This window comes from Chrysochloris asiatica, unplaced genomic scaffold (assembly GCF_000296735.1).
Source record: "Chrysochloris asiatica unplaced genomic scaffold, ChrAsi1.0 scaffold00007, whole genome shotgun sequence".
NCBI classification, from domain to species: domain Eukaryota; kingdom Metazoa; phylum Chordata; class Mammalia; order Afrosoricida; family Chrysochloridae; genus Chrysochloris; species Chrysochloris asiatica.
The window spans coordinates 36,078,480-36,098,433 of NW_006408525.1; the positions used below are offsets into that span (position 1 = coordinate 36,078,480).

The window sequence follows — 19,954 nt, forward strand, 5'->3', positions numbered from 1 at the left end:
CTCCTTTGCCCTTTCAGTGTATTGTCCATTTCTGATATTCTATTACTAATTGTTTGGACCTCTTTCTGTAGGGTTCGAATTGTTTCCAATGCTGTAGCAACCTTACTTGATTGTTCCTGTAGTGCTTTCCTGACTTCTTCCTTATTTTTCTCAACTCCACTGTATAGTATTTTGATACATTTTATAAGCATTTTTAGGAATCCCTTCTCTGGCATTTCCAAAGCCTGCCCATCTTCCAGTATGGAGTGTAGGTCTACTTCCAGCTCATTTGCCTCAGTCATTTTATCTGGTTCCCGGACATGTGCAGATATGGTCATCTGCTTGTTTTTTAGACATATTCAGGGGTTATCTGTAGCCTTAATACTTAGATGGGTATGTATTTTGGTATTTTTTACGCTTTCTGATTGCCTCCAGGTAGATGTGATCAGGAAATGGGCTTCCCTTTTCACTCTTCTTGAGAAATTTCAAGATGCTAGTGTTGATTGTTTTGATGTAACTTATGATTTAATTTTCGGCTTATTTCCATTTTTGTCTGCTTGTCCCACTCCACAATCCCCGTTCAGGCCTTGTTTCTTGTTGTAAACAGTTCAGGGCCGGCTGTGGCCATCTGGTTTAAATTGGAAACTGTCTCTTTAAATTTCAAGGAGATCTGTGAGCATGCGTAGTAGAACCCTCCGAGGGTGGGGCTGGGATGCCCACTAGCTCAGGCACCCCTACAGTCACCAGAATGGAGGTACACAGACAGCAAGGGACCAATGAACAGCTACCAAAAGAAGAATGTTCACACCTTTATCTCAGCGGTTCTGCCAGGTGTCTGTGGCTGCTCTGATCCTTCCCCTGCTTGGTCTCACCCAAGATGGCGGCTCCTGGAGCAGCTGAGCGTCTTTAATTAGAAAGCAATACATTTCTTGCTTCTGCCACAAATTCCCCAGCTATAAGCCTTCCAACCTTCTATATATTCCTGTACATCCCCTGAGCCTGCTTGGTCGGGTATTCTGTCTGTGTTGTTGTTGGCGGGGCTCTTCGTTGCACTTCCACCCGATCCACCATCTTGTTTGTTCCTACAATCACTATTTTTAAACGTATTTTTTATTTGGAAAAAGAAACTATATGTAAGAATTACATGCATTTTGATGCCACAGTAACGTCACACCTTCATGCTGTTGGTAAGTACTATTCAACTTGTTCAAACTCATACTAACCCTATTCAAGGTATCCGAGGAAGAGCTGGTGGATTTGAACTGCTGGCCTTATGATTCACAGTTCAGTGCTTATACTACAGCGCCACACCAGGACTCCTAAAGGAAGGGAATTTCAGCACCTCAATGATTTCACATGGTACTTTATTCAGTTCTCCAGTATACAGTGTTCTATCACATGATAGATAGATAGTTCATTTAAAACACAAACAAACAAATCAATTTCCCTATATTGATAGACATTTTTAGTTTCTTTATATTTCATATATTTCCCTATATCTAAAGATTTCTGGATCCCTGGTGTGGTGCTGTGAGCTAATGCGTCAGCATGCAAAGTTGTTTAAACTGACGGTCGGTGGTTCAAGCTCACCATCTGCTCCTGGAAACCCTATACAGGGTCACTATGGGTCAGAATCAACGCAACGGCACTTAACAACAACAACAAGATCACTCTGGAAAGATTCTTAATTCAATATTCTTAATAAAAGCACACTGGTGGTAGGTGGTATGGAGTAGGATTTCCGACACTATACATCTTTATGGGAGCAGAATACCTCATCTTTCTCCCAAGGAACCACTGGTAATTTCGAACTGCTGACCTTGAGATTAGCAGCCTGACTTGTAACCACTACACTACCAGAGGCTTTGAAAGGCCTGGGGATGGTCTTCTTTTATTGTATTAAGAGCTGAGGATATAGAGAAGCAAAAGGGCTTTACTAAATTAAACACCTTAATCCATGTAAAGAAATTAAGTGGGGATGTATACATAGAGATTTGACATACAGATATACAGAGACAGGATATCTGTACATGTACCTTTGCTGTAAATTATGTCCATGAATGTGGTAGAACAACAGAGGCAATGTTATGAATACTTGTTGTTGTTAAGTACCGTCAAGTCAACTCTGACCCATAGCGACCCTGTATAGGGTTTCCGAGGAGCAGCTGGTGAGGTGAGCTTGAACCACCGACTTCGCAGTTCAAACGGCTTTGTAGTCTGGCATATTAATCCACAGCTCCATACCAGGAATCAGACATAACCAAACACTTGAGGGCCTGGGGATCAGGACCATGGTCTTGGGGGACACCAAGGTCTACGGGAATAACACAGTCCACAAAGACAATGTCTTCCACCCTACTTGAGTAAATAGCAACTGGGGTATTAAAAGATCATGAGTGGCCATCTAAGATGCAACTATTGGTCTTTCCCTATCCAAAGAGGAAGGAAGAGTGGTGAAAACTGAAGACACATGGAAACATTTAGTCCATGGACTAATGGATCACATGAACATCATTTTCCACAGCCCTGAGGCCAGAGCCTCAGGTGCCTGGTTACCACTCACTATCAACTGTTCTGAAAAAGATCACATTAAAAGGGGGAAAAATATGGAAGAAACTCAAAATCACAAAAAAGACCAGGCTCACTAGTCAAACAGAGACTGATATAGACTCCCCAAGACTATGGCCCTTAGTCACCCTTCAGGTCTGGAAATGAAGTCAGTCCCAAGGCTCAATTTTCAGTCAAATAAGCAGGTCTGTAAGAGAAACAAAACTAGGAAAGCATGCACACCTTAGAGTAAGTAATCAACCATTTGGGACCAAAAGGGCAGCATTTACCTAGGAACCGGGTGCAGGAGAGCTGGAAAAGACAGAGGAAAGGAAAGAGCAAACCCAGGAAGGATGTGGGCTGAGTGATGTTGCATTGTGGGGCTTGCAATCAATGACGTGTGTGAATTGCTGAATGGAAAACAGATCTACTTTGTAAACCTTCACCCAATTCACAGTAAAAAGTTGTTAAATTTTAAAAATGAAATAAGTTCAATGGGAAAGTGACCTACCTGAATTAACAGAACTTCCTATCATTTGATCTATAGTGTATGGAAGGGAGAGAATAAGAATGTTGTTGTTGTTAAGTGCCGTCGAGTCGATTCCGACCCATAGCGACCCTGTACAGGGTTTCCAAGGAGCAGCTGGTGAGCTTGAACCACCAACCTGGCAGTTCAAACGGCTTTGTAGTCTGGCACATTAACCCACAGCGCCACACCAGGACTCCAGCAAGTGGGGATAGTGTGGCCAAAATATCTACTTTAGAAACTTTGAACCGCCGACCTTGCAGATCAAACCGACTTTGCAGTCCAATTAGATATGACTAAATATGAGGAGGTTTCAAAAAGTTCATGGAAAAATTCCATTACATTTAATTCTATTTTCCCATGAATGTTTTGAAGCTCCCTCTATAATCCTTGATAACTAAATCTACTTATTTCTGAAAACTAAGTATATTTATATGCAATAGTATTTCTAGGTAATTGTTGTTGTTAAATGCTGTTAAGTTAGTTCCGACCCATAGCGACCCTGTATAAGGTTTCCGAGGAGCAGCTGGTGAGCTTGAACTGCTGATCTTGCTGTTCGAACCAACTTTGCAGTCCAGCGCATTAACCCACAGCACCACACCAGGACTCCTTATACGTAATTGTTGTTGTTGTTTTTAAGTGCCCTTGAGTCGCTTCCTAGCCACAGCGACCCTGTATAGGGTTTCTGAGGAGCAGCTGGTGAGCTTGAACTGCCGACCTTACAGTTCAAACGGCTTTGCAGTGTGGTACATTAACTAAAAAGTTTAAATTGTACAAAAATGTATGAGGTGAACAGTGAATTTCTCTCTGTTCATAACTTTTCCTCTTTACCTTTTCCAGAGACAACTATCAATGCCCCCATCTCTTGTTTTATCCTGCTAGCGAGAAGCTGTGCATGTTTAATAAGTATCACTTGTACTTTTCACTCAGGAGAAAAAGATGAGGCTGTACTCTCCACAAAGACTTAGTCTCCTAAAGGAGCTCTAAAGAGCTCTGGTAGTGTAGTGGTTACAAATCAGGCTGCGAACCTTAAGGTCAGCAGTTGGAAACTACCAGCTGTTCCGCGGGAGAAGGATAAGGCTTTCTGCTCCCAGAAAGATTTACCGCCTCGGAAACCCTTTGCAGGGTCGCTATGAGTCAGAACCGACTGTACGGCACATAACCAACCAACTAAACAAACCCTAAGAAGCAGTTCTGCTCTGCCCATTAGGGTAATTGTGAGTTGGAATCAACCCAGTAGTAGTGGGTGGTGGAAACCCTATACAGGGTTGCTAGGGGTTGGAAGCAACTCGACAGCACTTAACAACAACATGTTTATTACTTTCTTAAAAAGGTTGACAGCAAAATAAATGCATTAGTACTGAATCATAACCCAATGTCTAAAAGAAATAAACCTAATTTCATACAGATATAAATCAATACCTGACTGAAAAACGAAATGGGGGAAAATCTATAAACCTCCTGCAGAAGTGCTAAGAATTTATGTAACTCCGTCAACCTTTCGGAGATGGAGTATAACTGCCCGATTCTAGGGTGTGAGCTGTGCACAAAGTGACCTCGTTCCCAGAAGTGCAGTAACTTTTCAGGGGAGAAGCCTGGCACACTACCTCCACCCACCAAGGACGGACATTAACATCATCAGCGACACATCATGTTGACCGCATGTGCCCTTCAGATGATGTAATGGAAAGGTACTTTACTTCTGTGGTCTTCCTCCCAGACACCCCTACCCGTACCAACTGCTGTCAGGCTGACCCTACTTCACGGCGGCAAGCCCTTGTAGGTCAGAGTAACGATGTACTCCTTAAGATTTTCAAACGCTAAGGTTTCTTCCGTGGTGCCTGCCTATGGATGGACTTGAAGGGCTAACCTATCATTTAGCAGCTGAGTGCTTAACTTTTTACACCACTCAGGGACCCGCTACCCTCAAAAATAAGGCTTTAATTCTTGTCTAAAGCAGGAGCACACCATCAAATATACCCACATTAAAGGACATTCTACAAAATATCTGACCAGTATTCCTCAAAACCAACAAGATCATGAAAACCAAGGACTGACTACTAACTGTAACGTGGTATCTTAGGTGGCATCATGGACAGGAAAACGACATTAGGCAAAAGCAAAAGAAATCTGAATAAAATCTGGCACTGAGATAATAACAAGGTTTAATTATCAGTTTGGTAATTGTGACAAATGTACCATTATTATGGAAACCCTGTGTATTTTATCTTTGCAACTTTTTTGTAAATCTAAATCTATTCTAAAATTAAATACTTCCTGAAATAAATCACAAAGTAAAATTTTTAAAATATTTCTTATAGTTAACAATGTTCTTGTGCTATTATTAAGTGCTGTCAACTCAGTTCCAATGCTATACGGGGTTTCTCAGGAATGCCTGGTGTGTTTCAAGCCCGACTCTGCTGGTAACAGTTCAGAATTATCTTACAGCGCCACACCAGGAATCTAAAATTTAAAATGTTTGTTGATGTCAAGTCAGTTCTTAGTCACAGTGACCCTGTATAGGATTTCCAAGCAGCGGCTGGTGGATTTGAACCGCCATCCTTGCAATTAGTGCAGTTAGTAGTCCAGGGCTTATCCTACAGTATCACACCAGGGATCATAATTAAAAACAGGACTCTTAAAAAGGTTTCATAAGAAAACAACAATATGGGAACGTATCAGTAACGGCCAAGACAAGATATAAAACAGTAACATACACACCCTCCCTAGTTGACATTGGTGGCAACAAGGCTCACTTGAGAAAATAAAATGTAAATAATGAAAGTAAAACCTATTCACTAGACATTTTTAATATAATGTCACCTTTTATAGTGATTTCATAATAACAAGAAAACCGGGAATTGCCCCTCACCATTTGCCGCGGCCAGAAAGGATTTGTTGCTGCCTCGGGCTTTATTGGTCAGTTCTTCGGTTATGTCCATGTGCCGGTGGATTTCTGCACGCATTTCTTCTAGAATTTTGCAAAGTTCTGCTTCCCAGTAATCTTTGTCTAGACAGTCAATTAATTCTGCAAGCTGGACTTTTGTGCTGTAGTACCAAATTTTCTTTTCATTTTCATTTTCTGTATCTTCTTCTCTGTTTAAAAGAAGTACAAAATCACTTGCTCTGTTAGACACAATGCCGCCTCTCTGACAATTCCATACACGTGGTAGAAAAGTGAAAATAGCTAACATAAAAGCTCACTGTGTTTAGTTGCAAGAGCAGGTAGTACCCCAAATCAATTGCTCTATTTATTTTTACAAACTCTTAATTATTCTTATTTCCCAGCCCTCAGCAACTTAGGATAAAATAATTTGGGCGTAGTAGCTGGGAGAGAGTTATTAGTATAGCAGCAAGGAATCTCTAGAATCATGACCTATAGAGGGATGACTTCTAATTTACAGGCAAATAAGAGTACTGGATGGAGGGGGACAGCTTAAGTTACACCGCAGTTGACTTTTAAGGTCACTGCAATGTATGCTGCTGTTGTTGCTGGTAAGTGTTGTTGAGTCAATTTCAATTCAGAGTGACCCTGTGTAGGTTTCCTAGGAGCAGCTGGTGAGCTTGAACCACTGACCTTGCAGTCCAGCTCATTAACCGAGAGTGCTACACCAGGACTCCTCTGCAACATATATTGGTTCTAATTTTAACCCCTGTTGTTGTTGTTAGGTGCTGTCATGTGGATTCTGACTCATACCAATCCTATATAGGGTTACCAAGGAGCAGCTGTGAATTTGAACCACCGACCTTGAAGTTAGCAGTTCAGTGCACCACACAGGACTCCCTGAACCCACAAAAAAATGTTTAAACTATGTAAGCACATAGCAGGTTCACATTACAATGTAGTTTATAAATACTTCCATCAAAGGGTTCCAGTCCTTGAAGAAAACTTTTCGGTTTTGCAATAATGGGTCATTCTCTCTTCTTTTTCTTATGAAGAAGCAGAGGTCAACATGGGGAGAAGACAGGAGCCTCCTGTCTTGTCTAAAACTCACTTAAAGTGTTCCACTAGCCTTTTTATAGAATTGGAGACTTCAACAGAACAAAGCAAGTTAATGTCTTTGTTCTGTTGAAGTCTTAGAGACTTAGAGAGACTGTATGATGGTATTTCTTTTGCCTCTCAAGACAAAATCCAGGGATGTGTGTACAGGTGCCTGATGAGAGGCCAACTTTCCCATTCACTCACAGGCAAACTGATGAGGCACAGAGAAGTAGGTTTTAAGAAAAATCTGGCTTCACATGAGCTTAGTCAAGGCACAGCCTCCCTAAGCTGTTTCACTATACTGGAAAAATGGGGTGACAACACCTGGCTGCAGGACCATTGGGGAATGAACGATCCCATGATAAAGCATCAGACAGTGCTGAGGCATGGTTAGTGAGCAATAACTATGTGGAGGGTAAGTGCCGTGGAGTCGCTTCCGACTGGGAGTCCTGGTGTGGCACTGCAGGATAATATGCTAGACCACAAGGTCAATTTGAACTGCAAGGTCAGCAGTTCAAACCCACCAGCCGCTCCTTGGAAACCCTATACAGGATAGCTATGGATTGAAACTAACTTGATGGCACTTTACCAGCTGCTCCCCAAAACAAAACAAAACAAAAAACAGGGTTTCCGAGGAGCAGCTGGTGGGTTTGAACTGCCAAACTTGTGACTGGCAGTCCAGTGCTGATCCAGTACTGATCCACATCAGAAGTCTCAAGACCACTAGGTGTCATGGTTGTTACTGTTGTTAAGTGTTGTTGAGTCAGTTCCAACCCATAGTGACCCTGTACAGGGTTTCTGAGGCTGTAAATCTTCATGGGAGCAGAAAGCCTCATCTTTCTCCCACGGAGCGGCAGGCAGTTTCGAACTATTGACCTTAAGGTTCACAACTTGATTCATAGCCACTACGCTACCAGAGCTCCTAGGTGTCATGGTTACTATTTAAATAAAAGGGTATCAAAAGTACCAAAACTTTTCCAATAAAAATATTATTAATAATATTAATAATCCTGTTATCTAGCTTTGCTTTTTGAAATCAGTATTTGCTAACAAAATCAGTAAGCTTTTCTTTAAATTTTTGCATAAATTTCTGAAAATCAGTTTTTATTTTATTTGCTCTGGATTTTACTTTCTAATAGGTATTTCTGTCTTATAACTGCACGGGAGTATTAATCTTATTTCAATTTTTAGAATCTTCTAATTTAAAGAGATTCTTAAAAAGCTTTCAAAAGCCAATACCATATCAGAAAATCTAATTGGGTGACAATATCAAATGATAAAAGTATAGAATCCTGGTATGGCACTGTAGGAAAAGCACTAGACTATTAATCACAAGGTTGGCCGTTCAAACTCACCAGCCACTCTCAGACACTACTCAGAGTCGCTATGAGTTGGAACCAACTCGATGGCAGTTAACAAAAACAACCACAACTCGATGGCATTTAACAACAACACAACACTCAGACACAAGACTCACAGTGCTAACAGCAGGTTCAAGTGGAAAAATGGAGAAACTAGGGCAGCCTGGTTTTATTGTTTATTTTCTAAAGTACCAATCTTAATGATGTCCTGTTATAAAGACAGTGAGTTTTACTCAGAAATAGCTAAATATTTCAGAAGAAGAGGAAGATAAAGATTCTACATAAAATGTCTTCGGATAGAAAATGTAATTTACAAGCATAAGATTTCAATATAAAAATGAGAGGCTATGGGAATAAATTTAATGGACATTGTGTCCTTTTTTTAAAAAAGGCAACTTACAGATGATGGAAAGGGTCCCTAACAGCTGACTGGCTAGTCTACTCGGCACCTACAGAATTTCCCATCCACAACAGAAAGCTCCCTCCTCACATCACAGTCCCATCTAGGTTGGAACTGCTCTTTTAGAAATAAGTCTTTACAAATGGATGACTCAAATCTCTAGTATTTCCATCCATTCGTTCTGGTTCTGCCTGCTAAAGCAACATGAGAGAAATCTAACACCTCCTCCACAAAGACATTCAAATCTTTCACAGCATCTATAATTTTACTCTGTTTTGTCTGTTTCAGGCAAAACATGTTCAGTTACCCTAATCATTCCCCTCCAGCATGTTTTCCAATCTTGACTTTCCTGATACCATTCTCCTAAACGTAGTCTGTTAAGGTCTCTCAAAAATGTGGCTCCCAGTCAATATTTTTTATTCGATTCATCCAAGATAATACTCTGACTTAATTTTTTAATTCTTAAGGCTGTTAATGATTAAATTCATCAAAAGCATAGAGTAGCAAAGAAGAGTGAGCACTAATTGTAAACGCTTTTAAAGAAAAGTTCAGCAGCCCATGTACTGGTTAAAGTTCTAGAGCTAGAATGCCCAGGTTCAAATATTGAATCTGCAACTTACTAGTTGTGCGGGCCTGACCACATTGCTCAACTTCTCTATGCTTCAGAATCTCCCTCTGAAAACTTAAGCACTTGGGCACACTTACAGTTTATATTATAAAAACTATTCTAATTGCAAAAGCGACTTAAAACAGCAGCTTTCTTGTATACATATATATTAATGTCAACATAGACATGGTTTGGAGTTAAAGTGTGGTTTCTGTTCCTTATGCAGACCCAAACTGTCCTGGCTTCCCTGAGGACACCAATCAGCACGTGTTCTTAAGGAACTGGGGAATGGGAAAGACAGGTTGGAAAGCAAGATACGAGAAGAAACCATACAAGTTATGTCTACATTTTAAAGTCTGTTTGGCTTTTACCAGTGCTAGATAAATATCAAGAAGGACCAGTCCCTGGAGAAGGATAACATGCTTGGTAAAGTGAAGAGGTCAGCGAAATACAGGAAGTCCCCAACCAGACAGATTAGCATGGTATCAGCAGCAATGGGCTCTAGCCTAACAATTGTGAGGATGGCACAGGACTAAGAAGTGTTTCTTTTTGTTGTGTACAGAGAGTTGTTAGGAGTCCTGGTGTGGTGCTGTGGGTTAATGCACTGGACAGCAAGGTCAGTTTGAACAACAAAGTCAGCAGTTCAAGCCTACCAGCTGATCCTCGGAAACCCTACACAGGGTCATTATTAGTCAAAACCAACTCCACGGCACTTAACAGCAACAACATAGGGTTGTTATGAGTCAGAGCCGACTTGACAGCACCTAACAATATCAACAACAGTTACGTAGATGGAGGTCAACAGCTAACAGTGAGCTTTCAGGTTTCATTTTTAAACAAGCCCATAAAAACTAAGAATAAGGAACACTGCTACCATTGTTGTTAAGTGCAGTCGAGTTGATTCTGACTCACAGCAAACCTGCAGAGTTTTCAAAGGATTCAGCAAGTGCATACAGCAGGTAAGACAGCTGAAGGAGAGGTTAGAAGACAAGTTGTAGCGTCAGAATGCTGAGGTTCAAATCCTGTGCAATCTTAGATAAAATATGTGACCTCTCTATTCTTCAAATTCTCCATCTGAGAAATGTGGTGACAGACAGCATTTACATCTAAACGCTGCTGTGAGGATTAAATGAGGCAAGTATAAAAAGTGCCAGAATCGTACCACGTGCCAGCTTCTGTTAGAACTATAGCTATTCTTTTCCAGATAGTGTAAGGTAGGTTGTTGTTGTTGTTGTTATGTGCCGTGGAGTCGGTTCCGACTCATAGCGACCCTGTACAGGGTTTCCAAGGCTGTACATCTTTACGGGGGCAGAAAGCTTCATCTTTCTCCCGCGGAACCGCTGGTAGTTTCGAACTGCTGACCCTGAGGTTCGCAGCCCGACTCGTAACCACTACATTACCAGAGATCCTTAGTATAAGGCATAGGATATAGGATATCTATTAAAGCAAATAATTACAAGTTAGATGGTGGTTAAAAATCTGGACGTATTTATTAAAGGCTCTAGGAGGGAAGGGTTCACAGTGGGGGTGCAGGTCAGGGTTAGAAACATCTCTCAGAAATGTCATAAATAGGCTGAGATTTGTAGGATAAGTTAACCTAAGTCAATCAAGAGGTTTTTGGGTGTTGCTACTCACTTTGTTTTGTTTTGAGTAGTGGGAAACAAGAAAATAAAATGCAAAAAAATTAGAGACCCACGTTAAAAGACTTTGAACATTTGGCTAAGAACAAATAGAAGTAATTAAAAGGTTTTTCAACTTAGGAGAAGAGAGCTAATCAGAATTGATGTTTTAAAAACGATCCAGTTATGGAATGAAGAAGAGAGGTGGGGTGGAGGGGGGACACAAAAAGACAAGTTGGGTGCTACAGGATGACCACTAGACTGCTAAATGCAACGTCAGTGGTTCAAACCCATCAGGCGTTCCTCAGAAAGCCTAGATGGGTCAGTATGAATCAGCAACAACAAAAACAAGTCTAATCAATATGCTGTTGGCTTGTGCTAGAGTAAGAACAGTGAGCAGAGAGAGCCACTGACTGAAGATTGGAGAAGTTACTGTTGTTACAGCTGTTGAGTTGGTTCCGACTTACAGTGGCACAACACAATGACACACAGCCCGGCCCTGCACCAGCCTCACAACTACTGTTACATTTGAGCCCACTACTGCTGCCACTGTAAAAAGTAGACAGGGTTTGGGGGTCTATGTCATGTGGCCCTGTCCCGGAGGCTACTGAACATACAGAACTGGCCCTGGAGAGAAAAGCCTGGACTACAGGCGCTTACAGCCAGCAAGTATATAGATGACCTATAGCTGCAAAGGAGAGGTGGGGGGTGGAAAGCGGCATAAATTAAAAAGTATAACTTTGGCTATCCCCTCTGTACACAGGGTAGATAGGGGCGGGCAACTTAGACATTGGCTACCTAAATTGGGGAGGGCGATAAAGGCACAAAGTGACTGGCTTACAAGGTTTCAAGAGGGAGTTTAGTTTAAGAGTATATGAGGGAAGATATAGTCCCTACTGAATAGTTTTCATCTTGTCTAGATGGGTCTGATAAAAAGAGATGGAGATGAGATTCTTGTGATTCAATAGTGAGTTAATTGTTATCATGATTAATTGAGACAGTCACAATTGTAAAGGTACAAGTTTTGCAAGAAAAATGGGGGTGTAGTTAATCTTACAGTCCAGAAACAGAGGACTCTAGGACCATCAAGGGAGAAGAGCACGAGCAGAATGCTAGACCCTATCCAGAGAAGCAGCGACACCAGAGATGGAGGCAGAGATGGGGACATGGAGAGAGGGGGCAGCTGAGGACTCTAGATTCATGGGAAGAGAGGGACTGAGAGCTGTGGGCCAGGAGGCAGACTTGAAAAATGTGCCCTTTGGTGGTGTAAATTATTATATATGCCAGAGAGTTTAAAGAAAAAAGAGCTAAAGTGAATAGAGAGAAATACTGTTAACTGATGGTACATGGAGAGGATTAAAATCATTACAATGAAACAAGGTGAATGATTTCTTGAATTTAAAACTGATGATCTGCCTTGTAAACTTTCACTCAATTCATAATAAAAAATATATTTTTTTAAAGTATAACTTTGGAAAAAGAAAAGAAAACAAAGAACTGTTTGAAATGCTATGCTCACAGCTATCTTACTCAGTGATAGGAAAAGGATGCTAGCCTACTTGTGGTAACTTTACTAACAGTCTCAACTTCAGAAGAAAAGACTGATGGGATGAGAACCACATACGCAGAGCTCACTTCGTCACACCTCACAGATACTGGGCGGGTTACAAGTGATGGTTTGTGGTAATTCTACTGGTGCCATTTTCCCAACAGCATGTGCTAACTTCAAGTCTCTATGTTACATTTTGATTATTCTCACAACACTTCAAACTTTTTCATAATGCTATTGCACACTTAATAGATTACAGTATAATGTAAATATAACTTTTATATGCACTGGGAAGCCAAAATGTTCATGTGGCTTGCTTTATTGCAATATTTGCTTTATAGCCTAATCTGGAACTGAATCAGCAGCAATTATCTCTGAGGTATGCTTATATTTAAAGAAGACTGGCTTATTTAAATACCGAATTAAAACTGATCTCTAAGTTGTATGCTGAATATATATCTTGAAAACTCAAGTAGACTATAAGCTCATTTGTTCTTATGTGCCTTCGAGTCAGTTCTAACCCACAGCGAGGAGCAGCTGGTGAGCTTGAACCATCAGTCTCGCAGTTCAAACTGACTTTGCGATCCAGTGTATTAGCCCACAGTACCATACCACCTCATATGTAAGAATATTTCTTTTATTTTATGTTATTGTTAAGTACCGTAGAGTCAGTTCCAACTCCTAGTGACCCTGGATAGGGTTTCCAAGAAACAGCTAGCAGGTTTGAACTGCCAAACTTGTCCACTGCTAATTCTACAGTGCCACACCAGGAGTCTCTTTTACTACACACACTTCACTAAATTATACAAGCAACATACTCTAAATGCTTACTAAATAAATAAGAGCAATAATCAAAGCTATGGTGTCAATTCAGACTCGGGGTGACCCAGTCGGGCACACAAGAACTGTTTCTTGGGGTTTCCAAGGCTCTTAAGAGTCCTGGTGTGGCGCTGTGGGTTAATGCACACTGGACTGCAAAGTCATTTGAACTGCAAGGTCGGAAGTTCAAGCTCATCAGCCGCTCCTTGGAAACCCTATACAGGGCTACTATTATGAGCTACAACAACAACAAAAGTTCACCAAAGCAGACAGCCTTTTCTTTCTCCTGTGGAGCAATGGTGGGTTTGACCACTACACCACAGGGCTCTGAGAGCAATAACAGAAACACTTAACTTCAATACACACTGCAATGACAAACTCTTCACTCACCAAGTTTTGTTTTCGGAATAAATTCCCTCCAACCCAGTTCCCAGTAGCAAAAGGTCCTTTGAGATTCATCATTTCAGCGTTTGGGCTTCCAAAGAAGGCATACGCCAAACCTCAATATACTGCCAACTGTCTGAGCAATTTACATGGCCTTCAAACTTTCCTGTGATTGCAGCCTTGGAAAAGCCCTGTAGGGCAGATCTTTTCTGTCTTTTAGGGGCACTGTGCAGCGGGATCCACTAACTGGCAACAGGCTTTCTTGTTACACCAGCAGTCCCCAACAATCTACCACAAGAGGGCACTTATGCTGAAATAGTTTAACTGTAATTTTAATAAAGGTGTAAAATCTTTCTGACTTAATAAAATCATTAATACAGGACACTTAGTTGTCACTAACATATATTTAAAGTTTCATATTTGACCTCACAGAGACAACACTCAGAATGTCATAGAATAAAACAAAATGTTGCTGTTAAGAACTGTGGAGTTGGTTCTGTCTCATAGAGATCCTGCATAGGATTTCCAAGACTGTAAATCTCTGCGGGAGCAGATAGCCTCATCCTTCTCCCGTGGAGCAGATGGTGGGCTCAAACTGCTGACTTTGCAGTCTGCAGTCCAGTGTTTATCCTACAAAGCCACTATTCTCCCATAAAGAAATGTGGTACATATATTTATCTGAACTTACCATATTTTGTGTACTTTTGCAGTAAGAAAGGTACTTTGACATTCTATAATCAAGCTTACAAAGCAACCAAATTTACATTTTTTCAAATTGCCAAGGATGCAATTTAAAGAATTTTACTGCTCAACTCAAGAAAACAGGATGGTAAAATAACAGGATGTCTACAATCATGTATCATAAATTTATCCACATTTAAAACTTTATATACTGGTTCTTGTATCCACTTCTAGAGTGCAGTGACAGATTGAATCCACACATCTAATTATGTTCCGCCATTAAACTCTCTAAAATTATAAGAAACTTTTTGTAACAGAAACTCAGAGAGAGGAAAATTAAGAGAAACAACAAAAATTGGAATATAGAAAGAAGACAGACAAGGGCTAATTAATTGTCTTTGCAGACTCAAAAAAGCCCAATCCCAATCCAAAAGGGGTAAACCTAGAACCAATCTAATTTACATTCCTCATCAAATTAGGAGGGGAGTACTTAGCGTACATAACTGTTTGAAAGCTGTTTACGAAGCAGACCCTTAGACTCTTTCCCTTCTTAAAGTCACTAGAAGTAAAGGTTTAGTCTCTTGATGCTGTTCATTGCAGTGGAATACTTCCCAACTCATAGTGAGGAGCGGCTGATGACCTTGAACTGCCGACCTTGTGGTTCAAATCAACTTTGCAGTCCAGCATATTAACCTGCAGCACCACACCAGGACTCCGGTTTACTCTCTAGAGAATGTAAAACTGAGGTTCTCTGGATGCAGAAATCCCAGGATCAGTTGTGAAGAGAGGCAGGTAACAAAACAGACCGCCTGCAAAGCACAATCTACACAGTAAACACAGCCCTCTCTGTCACTCAGCCATCAGAATCCCACCAGTCAAACCCTCAATATTAGGTTAATAGACAGCTGAGGAGAGAAAAGAGAAATCAAAGCAAACATTAACTCCAAAACCCAATGACTGAGTCCATTTCAACTCATAGCGAGCGACGCTACATATGGTTTCTGAGACTGTAAATCTTTATGGGAGCAGACAGCAGTTTCAACTGCTTACCAACATCTAAATGCAACACCACAAGGGCTCCTTAAGCAAACACTACTGTTGTTGTTAAGTGCCTCTGAGTCAGTTCTGGCTCATAGCAACCCTGTTTAGAGTTTCTGAGGAGTGGCTAGTGGAAGCTATTTAAAAGAAACAGCCACTAAGCACACAAAAGAAAGAAAGAAAAAAAAACTATTATTATGTTCAAAAAGGTAGGAGAAAATATTACACCCATGAAACAAAAGCAGAATTTTGCTATTTAAAAAAAAAAAAAAGATTTTGAGAATAAAATACCTCTTAGAAAATAAAAATATGACAGCAGAAAAGAAATTCAATAGAAGAGTTGGAAGATAAGGAAATCGTTTAGGAAAATTTAACAACACACATAGAAAGGAAAAATAAGATAGCAAAATTGGAGAGAAGAGATAAGAAAACTGAACATACGGAGTCCAGCATTCAATAAAATAGCAGTCCAAGAAGAGAAAGTTCTTAATATAAATTCTCAAAACTGAGGGATACAACTGGCAAATTAAAAGGGAGTTCTGGTGTTGCTCTGTAGGATAAGTGCAGGACCACAAGGTCAGTTTGAACCACAAGGTTATACCGGTTCAAAATCACCAGTCACTCATTGGAAATCCTATCATGGATTTCTATGAGTTTGAACCAACTCGACAACACTTAACAATTATCCAATGGATGAAAACAAACCCATACAAGGATATAAACTAAAAATCCAGCTGTAAAAATACAGAATAGCAGAGGCAAAGAGAAAATTCTATAAGCTTCCAAAGAAGTTCAAATCTGACACATACAAATAACGAACAACTTCAGATTTCTCAATACTGCAAGAGGGCAACGGTACAAAACTCTGAAGGAAAATTATCTTCAATCTAGAACTATATTCAACCAAAACTATTAATCAATTAAGCACTGAGTCAGTTCTGACTCCTAATGACCCTGTATGGGGTTTTAAAGGAACCTCCAACTTTGAGGTTAGCAGTAGTCCAGTGTTTATCCTACAATGCCACACCAGGACTCCAATCAAGTAATAAAAAAGAATAAAAGAAAAGTTTCAGATATCCTCAAAAGACATTCCAAAAGAAAACAAGCCCAATCCCACTGCAGCAGTTAAGTAGATCATGGTGATCTTCTGAGACTGTAAATCTTAACGGAAACAGACTGTCTCATCTTTCTCCCTTGATGAGGCTTTGGTGGATTCACCACTGACCTCTGAGTCAGCAGTACAATACTTAACCTACTGTGCCACCAGGGCTCCTTAAAAGACATTACTCACTGTCTTCCAGTCAATTCCCATAGCAACATATAAGGACAGAGAAGAACTTCTCCTTTGGGTGTCTGAGGCTGTAAATCTTTCTGGGAGTCTTCAAGGTAGAGTCCACCACAAAGGCCTCTGGTTCCAGCTCCTCCCCTACCCAGAAAGAAGGGTCATCCCTTCAAGTGGTCTTCTCTATTACCTTCCGATCCTGTGCGTCAGCAGCAGCCTGCCTTCTTACCTGCTGGACCTGCCTATCTGCTGGACCTGCCTGCCATCTGACTTACCAATCTTGGTTCATCTAACCCTGACTTGTGGTTCTCCCACCTCTACAACTTTGTGAGGCATTTCCTTGATATAAACTTTTCTTTATATACACATTTAAAAACATCAGTGCCCCCACACTTTCTCATGAAGCTACTGAAACAAGAGACAAAAGATTTGGGAGACAGGAAAAGACTATGTGACAAATTCAACACGGGAGAAACACAGAAGAAATTCTCAGGATATCCATGAGGACCACAGAGAAAGACAGCTTTGCATTTGATGCAAAGGACACACTTGAGCCATCTAAAGGGCAGATGTTTTAAGCATCTTCATTGCCAAGACCTCTGCTTGTCCAGATCATCTTTATAAAGTAAGTTGAGCCTGGCTAAGATAGTTGGCTTGACCTGACTGTGTACTAATGAAATTCCTGCTTTTCCCCCTTTTCATGCCTCAATCTGATACTCATTTCATCCCACCGATTTTGTGATTTGACCTAATTCTGAGAACTGAAATGGAAAATACAAAGTAGGCCCACTGATCATATTTCCACAGGATGTCTAATACCTAGACCACACGACAATTCAGCCCGATGCCCTGACTCAGGCAAGCCCTGAGGAGTCTCCACGCTTCTCTTCTGCTGGGAGACGGCACCAACAATGGGAGAATTGGCTTCTCCTCACACAGCTGGGCTTGTGATTTTTTCTCTCTCTTTTTTTTTAAAAGTATATGTGTTGTCAAAGCAAGCACCAAGGTTTGTTCTTGCTGTCCCGTTTTACACAGAGATATAGTAAAGCTAAAAAGAGAAGCAAGGGAAGTTCTAATGTCAAAGTTAGGGCCCGGACTACACTGGCAGTATGCAACTGTAACTGGGTAAGGCACACAGTGGGCTTCCAACTAATCATATTCTATTTCCTTCCCCAGTGGAAATTCAATGTAATGAGATGCAATTTGCTGATTTTCACATACTCTGCCTTCTTTACAATTTTAGACACTGTTTTGCTGCACAGTCCTTCAAGATGGAAATGATACAATTGTACACCTTACTATTAAATTACAAAGATTTACACCATATCAGCAGCAGAAATTCTCCTTCACTGATCATGAACCAACAGAGTTTAAGTTTTAGTTGGCACACATACAGAAAATTAAGACCGGAACTACTTACATTATGAGTCTTCGGTTTAAAAACCAGTATTTCCTCCGACTTCGGTCATATCCAATAGGCTCATGCCGAATATATGGTTTATTTTTTTGGATTTCAGCAACACAGTCAGTCACCCCAGGCACCTTGTGTGCTACACAGACTTCACACTGCCATTCATCCTCTGGTACCTCCTCAAGAGGTGGTTTCACACATTCCAAATGGTACACTGCTGAGCAAGTCTCACAGCAAAGCAAGTCCCCAAGTTTGTGACAAACCCTACAATGGTCGTCATACTGGATCACCCCTTCGGACATCAATTCCTCACGAGCAATATTTGTTGTAAGAAACTGGTCGACTAAGAACTGCAGGACTTTGATTTTGTTGTCTACTGGTCCATAAGGGTAGTCCTCTGCTTCTTGGTAAGGCAGAACATGATGGTACTCCTTATCACTTTCGCAGTACACCCGCAGCACCTCTGGCCACGTCATCCCATCTATGAAATACAGTGTGGAATTAACGCTGTCTTTCAGATCAGCAGGGCCAAAGGTAGTATTGGAAGTGTCTTCTTCACGCAACACTGCTTTCAGAAGTACAACGTGCATCTCTGCCATGAGTGTGCACTGCTCTTGACTTACCAGAGCTGCACAGAAGTCCTCAAAGCGAAAAGGAGACAATCTTAAAACAGTGCCAAAGTTCCGCAGTACCTCATAAATGGCAATGACATTCATTATATGCTCATTAGGCACCATTAAATCCTCAGAGGACTTGGGGAATTCAAGGGGAGGGATATCTTTTTCTTCCAATATTGGAGAACGAGGCCGATGTACTCTTGGTTTTCGTCTACCTGTAAGTAAAGAAATGATATCATTACAAATTAGGAATATACTATACTAGTTACCACAAACTAAGGATTCGCCACTGTTTTCCACATGGACATACACTTCAAAAAAAACCACACCACCACCCAACAGTGCATTTGTGAAAGATTTATAAAGAGCATGAATTGGGGGGCAGGGGGAATCTATATATGTAAGAAAACATGAGTTCAGTTTCCGTCATTGTAATAAAAAGAGTACTAGTCAAAACAGTATCTGACACTGCAGATTTTCTATAAAGAGAAATAAATAATTTTAAGATTATCAGTGAGACCCGTTAATGTTAACAATACTAACAATCTGTTCTAGTGCATCTGTAAGGCAGTAACAGAAATAATGTCTAATTTAATGTCCAGCATAAGAGTATCCGCTTTCATGCATCCTGAACGATTTCAAGTAACTATTTTATTATTCTGATTTTTAAGAGCTCATTTGGCTTTATATTAACATAAAGGTCTTGATTTTAGAGGTGAAAAGAAAAACCACAAAGGTCCCAAAGTTCTACATTCTTTATTTTGTCTAGCTGGAAACTATAGGACTATATGGGGGCATTTCTGGAAGTGAGTACTAACCACAGGTCACTCACTGCACTTTGATACATTTTTGGAAAAGCTATGGGTCGGAATCGACTCGACGACACTTAACAGTAACAAAACTAAGTTTACTAAGTAAACTAAGTTTAAGTTCAAGTTTTAGAAGGTAATTTGGCAAAAATCTTATCAAATGCATACCCCTCATCATAGCAGTTAGATTTCCTGGAATTATCTGACAGATATACTCACACATGAATTTAAATATGAGTTAAGTAAGGAGCTCTGGTAGCATAGTGGTTACGAATCGGGCTGCAAACCTTAAGGTCAGCGGTTCGAAACTACCAGCCGCTCCGCGGGAGAAAGATGAGGCTTT

General features: G+C 40.6%; 1 protein-coding gene across 1 annotated transcript in view; it reads right to left on the reverse strand.

Annotated features, from left to right (window-relative positions):
- Nucleotides 1-19,954, reverse strand: part of BPTF (bromodomain PHD finger transcription factor) — a 164,470-nt gene that overhangs the window by 95,574 nt on the left and 48,942 nt on the right. The window contains exons 2-3 of the mRNA XM_006833731.1: nt 18,195-19,017; nt 5,925-6,148 (exon numbers count right to left, since the gene is read on the reverse strand). Of these exons, the coding sequence (XP_006833794.1) occupies nt 5,925-6,148; nt 18,195-19,017 (1,047 nt within the window). The remainder of the gene's footprint in view (nt 1-5,924; nt 6,149-18,194; nt 19,018-19,954) is intronic.